The sequence below is a fragment of the Canis lupus genome, chromosome 2, assembly GCF_048164855.1.
Source record: "Canis lupus baileyi chromosome 2, mCanLup2.hap1, whole genome shotgun sequence".
Taxonomy (NCBI): domain Eukaryota; kingdom Metazoa; phylum Chordata; class Mammalia; order Carnivora; family Canidae; genus Canis; species Canis lupus.
In genome coordinates, this window is record NC_132839.1 from 86,731,689 (window position 1) to 86,741,026 (window position 9,338).

The following is a 9,338-nucleotide window of genomic DNA, read 5'->3' on the forward strand; positions in this document are numbered from 1 at the left end:
CCCTACAAGGAAACAAGTTACTTACAATAATGCAAAGCTAGAAATAACTGCAGTGTCCAACAATAGGGGATTTGTTAAAAATAGACCACAGCCATGCAATGGACTACTGTACAGGACTTAAAAATCAAGTTGTAAAAAAAAAAAATCAAGTTGTAGAAGGTGCAGGAACAGGGGAAAATGTTTACAACATAATGGTCACATGGGAAAGAAAGGCTGTATAACGCTCATGCATCCTATAAGCCCAAATTTATTTATTTATTTGTTTTCAAAGATTTTATTGCTTTATTTGAGAGAGAGAGAAAGCACGAGCAGGGGTGGGGGGCATGGTTGGGAGGGGTAGAGGGAGAAGCAGACTCACCGCTGAGTGGGGAGCCTGAGGTAGGGCTCAATCCCAGGACCCTGGGGTCATGACCTGAGCTGCAGGTGAATGCTGAACCGACTGAGCCCCCTGGGTGCCCCCCAAATTTATTTTTAAGAAGTACATTTGAGTATGTATGTTGATAGATTAATGATTAAGGAAATATATCAAGACGTTAAATGCTTTTTCAGCTTTGCAGTACAAGTAATTTTGATTTTTCTCTTTGTGCTTTTTGGTATGTTGGTGGCTCAGCGTAGACCGGAGCCAGACTACCCTGATTTAGATCCCGGGCTCAACCGCATACGAGCTCTGTGGCCTTGTATAAGTGTTGCTTACCTACTCTGTGCCTCAGTTTTACTGTTTATAAACTGGGGATGGTGATGATGATGATGATAATACTGGTCTTACCAGGTTGTTGTCAGGATTAAATGAGTACATACGTGTAAAGTGCTTAGTATAATGCCTGGTCATAGGACATGCTGTGAATGCTACCTATTATTTTTAAAATTTGCTTTTTGGTGAACATCGAAAGCTTTTATACTCAGGGAAAAAAAAAGGAATAATTAGCTGTAAACAAAAGAAAGGAACCAAGTTCTTGCAAGAAGGACTAAAATCGTGAAAGAGAGCAGTAAACATCACTCTAAAAACCACCCGCTGTCTGCTCCCAAAGTTAATACTAAGGTCAGGAGGAGGATCATTATCCTTGTAATTTGCAGACCAAATTCACTTTGGTCCACATTGCCTAGAAAATCAGGGAAAAGAAGTACCTTTAAAAAAAAAAAAAGAAAGAAAGAAAGAAAAGAAGTAACTTTTAATCCAATAGCCTAGATGGAGGGTCCATACTCTTTGTGATGTGAGTGGTCCTATTACTTGCTGGCTGGAGGAGGAGGTCGGGGGAAGGCCTGGGGGTCCGGGTGCCGTGTGGGAGAAGATGGTGGGAGGTGTTGGGACAGGAGAGCTCCCCCTCTCCAGCAGAGTTCTGGGTGGGGGGCGTCCTGAGCCGGGGCATCCTCCGGGTCACGGATCATCCTACAGGTATTTACACAGCGCCTGCTATGGGGCTAGGTCTCTCCGTTACCAAGACAACTGTTTCAGTGATCCAGGAAGGACAGCTGCTCATTGTTGACCACTTCCTGCTTTGGGGGAGGGGGGGTCGGTTCTCAAAACACCAAGCATGAATTTTGTCACTTAGTCTTTACCAACCCTGGAAGGGCAGTGCTAATAGCATCCTCATTGTAGAGACGAGGAGCCTGGGTGCAGAGAGTTGACTGGCACCGGGTCAGAAAGCTTATAAGGAACAGGCTGCATGTCAACGTCTGGGCCACCTGGTCTAGAGTCACAAGGTTGAATGCCCCCCCCCACCCGCCTCCGGTCGGCTTCCTTGGCTCTGGAACCCAGAAGAGGCCAAACGTCTTGAAGAGCCCCGCTCTGCATCTTTTTCCCCTCCTGTCTCTGAGCCCTGACTCCTTACTTTTTACCCTCCTGTGTTCCCATGCCCCAAAGAGAACCCCATTTGTTTCATTCCACTGTCTCGAGGTGGGAAATACTCTTTTTGACTAGAAGGAAGACCATTCCTGTGGGTCTGTGCGCTTCCTGAATGGTACTCCTGCCTCTAAAGATACCGGAGGCCAGGAGACCAGCCCTGACTTATTCCTATGCAGATACATTTTTGTGTTTTGTTGTGTTTTGTTTTTAAAGATTTTATTTATTTATTCATGAAAGACACACAGAGAGAGAGGCAGAGACCCAGGCAGAGGGAGAAGCAGGCTCCATGCAGGGAGCCTGATGTGGGACTTGATCCCGGGTCTCCAGGATCACACCCTGGACCGAAGGCGGCCACACTTTTGTTTTTAAAAATGTTTTGATTGTGGGAAAATATGCATAACATAAAAGTTAACCGTCTTCACCACTTTGCAAGGGCGTTAAGTGCACTCACGATGTTGTGCAAACACTCTCTGGAACCCTTTTCATCTCAAAAAACTAGATTTCTGTATCCATTAAACACTAACTCCCCGATCTCTCCTCTCCCCCAGCCCTTGGCCGCCTTCTGGGTCTATGAATCTGACTTCTTTAGGGACCTCATATAAGTGGAGTCATATATTATTTTTTTTGTGACCATCTTTATTTCACCTAGGATAACGTCCTCAATGTTCATCCATATCATCATGGGCCATATGTCAGGATTTCCTTCCTTTCAAAGGCTGAATGGTGTCCCATCGTGTGTATAAACCACATTTTGGTCATCTATTCACCCATCCCAGGCCCCTGGGATCATACCCTGAGCCGAAGGCAGATGCGCAACCACCGGGCCACCCAGCGGTCCCCGGAGGACCATTCTTACCTAATCCCCTCTCGTTTCTCTTGGGGCACAGGTCAGTCCATCGTGGGCTGTAAGGCCATCCTCATCGACGACCAGGTTTTCGTGGTGGTGGCCCAGCTCTTCGGCGGCTCCCACATCTACAAGTACGACGAGAGCTGGACCAAGTTTGTCAAGTTCCAGGACATCGAAGTCTCCCGCATTTCCAAGCCCAACGACATCGAGCTCTTTCAGATCGAGGACGAGACGTTCTTCATCATCGCTGACAGCTCCAAAGCCGGCCTGTCCACCGTGTATAAATGGAACAGCAAAGGCTTCTACTCCTACCAGTCTCTGCACGAGTGGTTCAGGGACACGGACGCGGAGTTCGTGGACATAGACGGGAAGTCGCACCTGATTCTGTCCAGCCGCTCCCAGGTCCCCATCATCCTCCAGTGGAATAAAAGCTCCAAGAAGTTCGTCCCCCACAGTGACATCCCCAACATGGAAGATGTCCTGGCTGTGAAGAGCTTTAGGATGCAGAATGCCCTCTACCTTTCCCTCACCCGCTTCATCGGGGACTCCCGGGTCATGAGGTGGAACAGTAAGCAGTTTGTGGAGATCCAGGCTCTTCCATCCCGGGGGGCCATGACCCTGCAGCCCTTTTCTTTTAAAGATAATCACTACCTGGCCCTGGGGAGTGACTATACGTTCTCCCAGATCTACCAGTGGGATAAAGAGAAGCAGCTATTCAAAAAATTCAAGGAGATTTACGTGCAGGCCCCTCGCTGCTTCACGGCGGTCTCCACTGACAGGAGAGATTTCTTTTTTGCATCCAGTTTCAAAGGGAAAACAAAGATTTTCGAGCACATAGTCGTTGACTTAAGTTTGTGAAGGGGGTGATGGGGGCCTTTAAAGATGTGTAGCCCTGGCTTAGAAGCAAATGGAAAGCCAAGTTCAGAGCTCTCAAATTAAGGACGCATTTGGGGAAATAGAAGTTTTCAAAATGTTAGAACTCACGTCTTAATCAGGGATTGCACTTACTGGCTAACTGCATGACATGTCCAGTCTCCCACCCGGAAAGGCATCTTCAAGCCTGTTCTCTCTGAGGAGAGAGTACCACAGTAACTCTTACCATCTAGGAAAGTAATGTGCTTTTTTTTTTTTTCCTTTTTCTTTCTTTCTTTTTTCAAATGAGGAAGGAGGAAATCAGATAAGATGGAACAGCTCTTAGGATGAAATCAAAAACAAAAACAAAAAAAGACCCAACGCGCTAGGGGCCCTCCTCATTCCATCTTAGCCATCTTTTTTGGTAAGAACTCTTCAAGGCAAAGTCAGCGGAAAAGATTTGCTGATGATTCCTTTAAAAATCTGATAACACTCAGCAATGCTATTTTGAGCCATTTCAGTTCCCCGAACCCCCCTTAATAGCAGAACGTTGGCCATCTCATTGGCTCCCGGGGATGCTCGTCGGGGGCGGCATCAACGAAATAATGTTGGACGTGGCTCCCTCTGCCACAAAGAAAATACTCTGCTGACACGTGTCCAGGCCCAGCCCGGGCTGCAGGCCCATGAGTGAGACAAAGGTGTTCTCCCCTTGTCCCTGGGGTTCAAAGCCGACCCCGTGGCGGCCCGAGCAATACTGCTTGTTAGATGCTCTCCATGACTCAGCTGCTTCCCTGAACCCGTTCTTTGAGTTTGTGGGTAACCAGCAGACAGGCCAAAGACTGAATGGTGCTTTTTTATCCCGTCCTTTAAAGCAGTAGGACAGGTATTTCCATCGGATGGGCATTTGGTAGAATTGTTGAGGGAAGGTTTTGTGAATCAAAGAGGACTTTACACAAGTCTCGATGCACTTTGAAACCTAGAGGTGGCCCTTTGATTTGTGCATGCCTGTGCCCTCGGGGCAGCGTCATATTTCGAGTCATTGAATACCAGACTCCCCACCTGCCCACCTGCCTTCCATTGTGCTCACACAACGGTCCTGCTTTGTTGATGTGCTGTTGCTGCTGCTCCCAGCATGGCCCTTCTGGAGGGGCTCTGGCACCAAATTGCAGAACCTGAGGTGGTCATGACACCAGCGCCCCTGTCTTTCCCGGTAGTTTCCCCAAGGAAAGCCCCCAGGGGCTCACACGCTGACGTGGGGCTCATCCTGAATAGGCTAGCGGGGGGCGGGGGATCATCAGAGCCCAGCTTTGGAGCTAGGGACGCTGGATCCCACAGACCAGGTCTGCGCTCAGGGGGCCTGAGGGCCTATTTCAAAATGGGCTTCTGTGGTGTGGATTGTCGGGAAGCCCCGGGGGCTCTGGTTTTGTGGTGGAAGCTCCCCAGTGGATGCTGTGCCTGACTAGTTGGTTCTCTTCAGAGAACATGAAGTGGGTTTTAGGAGAGCCACCCGACAACGTCTCTCGGAGCCCCCAAAGCAGCACGATCGTGTTGCAGTGCAGTGTTATTCTTTAGCAATCGTTTGCCAAGTCATGAGCAGGGAGATGTTTTGCCACAAATATGAGCGTGGTGTTGTTTCTGGTTTCCGCAGTGCCTATCAAGGCCATAAATAGCATCGAGGTTGCCAGAGCACTCCTGGGTACGATCTGGGCCGCAGGCTGAGGGCTTCCAGCCGAGGACACCGGGGATTTTAATGAACTATAAGTGGCCCACACATAGTAGCAACGCTGCTTGACACTTTCCTACTGAGCACCAACCACACAGGAGAAAAGTGGTTTGTTTTCATTTTCTTAAGCCCAAAAATCACTCTTCTGCATTCTTTTGCCTTCCTGGTTGATTTGAATTGACTACAAATGCCCAGTATCCCCACATCGGAGGCTGAAAGTGGGACAGCCCTGCTATTCCTCTGGCTGTTAAGATGGGCAACAATTCTTTCTGGCACATGGAACCCCTCAGACAAGCCTGGGCGGAAAAACAGGCCCTTGGCAAACAATGTAGGGGACATTTAGACAGTGCTAGCACTTGTGCCAGGTCGAAATGATGTTCCCGATTCCAGCCTCCTGTGGAGAAGGCAACGGGGGCATCTTTTCACAGGGCTGCCTCTACGGAACAGGGCACCAGCTCCCCGGCCTCACCTCTGAGGGTGAAGTTCCTGGAGAAACCATCTGCATTCACCATGCTGGTAACCATTGCCTAGAATCTGGAAAACCAGGGAACATGGGGTGCCGGGCGGGGTGGGTAGGGGTGCTTGCTGAGTCCAGGTGAGACATTGGCAGGTGGAAGGCACATCTAAGGAATTGAGGGTGAGGTGAGGGCAAGAGGGTGGGTAGTCCCTGCAGCTGCAGTCAGGTTCTCTTTTTCTTTTTAAGAAACTAGACCAAATCAGTCTGCAGCCTACCAGCCTCTCCGCGCTGAGGGAGGAGATATTTGTTCTGGCCGACTTGCTAAAAGGGTGTAGATGTTCTTGGCGCAAGGTGGTGGAAGCTTTGCTTCATTAATCTCACTGCTCCATCCCAAGAATCCCTCAAGTTTTAAACAATTTCTGCCAGAAGTTTTTTTTTTCTTCCAGTAATAATGTAAGACAAAGTAAAACCCCAACAACATCAGAAAGCCAAAGCAAAGGGACACGTGAGACCATCCCCTGTGGAGATAGTCCCCGGAAGGGCTGCTCTCGTCCATTCCTTCCCATCACCCATTGGTTTCCTTCTTGTCAGCCTGCTGTTTCTTCACAATCTCTGTGGCTAGGATGGGTCCCTCTGTGTCGCCAAGTGGCCACGCCACACAGCCTTAAAGTGTGGGATCAGGAACCGATCTTCACCGAGACTAAAAGCAAGCCTTAGGTGTGAATGGCACGGTGTTCTCGGGCAACGGGTAATAAGACCACCCTGCATTTCAGCAAAGCCTTATGTTTTCTCAGTGTGCATTTGTGTCCATCTCATTTGTTCATAAACAGTTCTTTAGTCTATTGGGAGGCAGGCATTCTGATTTCAGAGAGAATGAAACTGCTGCTAAAATCTAACTCAGTCGCCTGCTCAAGATTATCCAGTAGTGAGTGGCAAAGGCAGACCTTGTCCCCTTCCACCACCACCACCACCCACCCCCCCACACAAGCAGGCTTCGTATTTTCTTTGTGACACTCTGACATGCCTTCCAAATAAAGACTTTTTATCATGATTCAGAATATAGCAGCACCTTGAGATAAAGTAAAAATATACAACAAAATATGCGTAGCCAGAAGGAAAATAGTGCTGAATAGACACCATCTCATCTACTGGTCCCTTTAGCAATTAAACACTATGGGACTACTATTACACACAAGGCCACACTCTTGAAAGTCTTCCAGAAGTTTCAGATAATTTTCCGTTCCAAAGAGTGTTTCTAGCTGGCACGGTTTGCTTCTCCGCAGCCGCCCCCCCCAACAGCGATGGGGTGCGGATATTGGGGTCCAGACACATCTGGTTCTTGTCACAACGTCCACAAGATAAACAAGAAGAGTTCTATGGGGGAGGAGCAACTAAAAACTCGAATGCACGAGCGATGATGAATTGCTCCAGGTCATAATCAGCCTTTGGGGAGCACGCTGGAAATGCCAGTGTTGCATTTTTCTTCCCCATGGAGTGAGAGGCTGTGTATTTTTAGGAAAGAAATCAGCGTGGGATGCAGGAGGTTTGGCTGCCAGGAACACTCACGATGGAAATTTCTCTGACCGTGGGTTTAATGAAAGAGAGATGAAGGTCTGCAGGAGGGGAGTCTATTTGCATGCCACCTAAAGAAAATCTCCTTAGCCCAGGCTTCCGGATTCTTCTGCAGAGGTATCAGCCCCTCCGCTTGCAGTTTTGGAAGAGAGTTCTTTAATTAGGCAGTGGCCAAAGATTGTATTGAGCAGAGCTCTGGAGTGGAATGCAATAATCTAGTTGTTGACACAGTGAGGAAGGTGGGCCAGACGTAGGACAGTGTAAAGGGAATGGACAGAAAAGCAGGGCAGATGGCTGTGGAGGAAACTCTTTGGGGAAAGTAGAAATAAACTAGAAGAAAGGTCATCGTGGTTTCCTTTGCCTCAGCCAGGCAAGTAAAGGATGGACGACTAGGCAAATTAACAATTATTAACAAAGAGAGCCAATTGTAATGCTAATTGACGTAATTGTGTTGTAAAGCTACTGAGATCTAAACCTAGCCAGGTACTCTTATCCTTAGGTTATTTCATTGTATCAGAATCTACTTTTTTTTTCTGGTAGGAAACTATGCATTCCCTATCCATCCCTTTGACTATCAGGAATGTATAAGAACTGTGATAAAATAAGCCAATATGCCATTTGGTACCATTTTTATGTATCTTAGATGCATAACTTAGGTAAAATAAGAATAGTTTATATGTATATGAAAGTAAATTTTGCAGTATGCAAGCTACAATGGATGCATTTTAAGGCTGAATATATATTTAGCTCTTTTTGGTAAATACAGTTAACAAACAACATGCCTCTTAATTCGATATATCTTGTAAGTCTATGAATAAAAAGTAGCTCATGCCTAATATGGCTTTGATCTCTGGTCTGCTTGAATATGGATATGCCTGCTTGAGTCACAGAGTTGAGGGCACTGGGCTATTGTGGAAGGGCGGAGTCTGCCCATTTATCCTTGTGGCTTACTACCCATTTAAATGGGAAATGGGCACTGCAGGAGACTTTTTTTTTTTTTTTTTTTTGAGACTTTTGCTTCTACTTGCAAACTAAAAAGTCACTAAAAAGTCCCTGAGGGACTTCCCTGATCTGCAGAGTCATAATCTTGACAGGCTGACAAAGAACTCTGGGGATCTTTGGGCATCCTCTGATTCTGTATGGTGAGAAGATGAGGTTACAAGATTCCATTGACTGGGTTAAACCACGAACAAATTGAGGGCAAGACTTTTGTTCTCCACATGTCTGGGCTCTCACCTGGTACACAGCAGGTGTGCAGTGAAAGTTTGCTTCCTGTCTCTATCTCTTTAGACCCATTTGGTTTCCTTGGACAAATGAAGGGTCAAAACCTCGAGTCACATATGACAGTGTACTTACTGTGTGTCAGTATTACTTTGAGATGCCTTGGACCTTTTTAAAAAGTACAAGAACAGAGGGGCACCTGGGTGGCTCCATCAGTTAAGTGTCTGCCTCAGGCTCAGGTTGTGATACCAGGATTCTGGGATCGAGTCCGTATTGGTCTCCTCAGTAGGGAGTCTACTTCTCCCTCCCTCTGCACCTCCTCCCCCTATTTGTGCTTTCTCTCTCTCAAATAAATAAAATATTTTTTAAAGTTCAAAAGCGGAGTTCTTGCCCTCAGGAGATTTAAAGCTTGTTAAAAGGAAAAGTCGTAATTTTAGGAAGCTATAGTTACAACTCTAGGTCCAGTGTTTCTGCATTACAAAGCAGTGTGTGGCTAATTGTGCAATGAAAGAAACAGGTAGTGGTGATAAAGCAATTATCTAACTCCTGGTATGGCGTATGTGGTGAATTAGTCTTCTATTGCTTCGTAACAAATGGCCACAAATATAGTGGCTTAAAACAAAACACGGTCATTAGCTCACAGTCCCCATAGATCAGGAGTCCTGGCACTGCTGAGTTGGGTCCTCGGCTCAGGGTCTCATGCGGAGGCAATCAGGGCATCAGCCAGACCGTGTTCTCATTTGAGGGCTCAGCTGGGGAAAGATCGTCTTTCAGGCCCATTCAGGTTGCTGACAGAATTCATTTCCTTGTGATGATGGGACTC

The 9,338-nt window shown here is 47.1% G+C and overlaps 1 protein-coding gene across 1 annotated transcript in view; it reads left to right on the plus strand.

Annotated features, from left to right (window-relative positions):
* LGI2 (leucine rich repeat LGI family member 2) overlaps nucleotides 1-8,130 on the plus strand; it is a 32,543-nt gene extending 24,413 nt beyond the window's left edge. Inside the window, 1 exon segment of the mRNA XM_072808908.1 lies at nucleotides 2,731-8,130. Within this exon segment, the coding sequence (XP_072665009.1) occupies nucleotides 2,731-3,548 (818 nt within the window). The 3' untranslated portion in view covers nucleotides 3,549-8,130.
* Nucleotides 8,131-9,338: the final 1,208 nt, after the last annotated feature.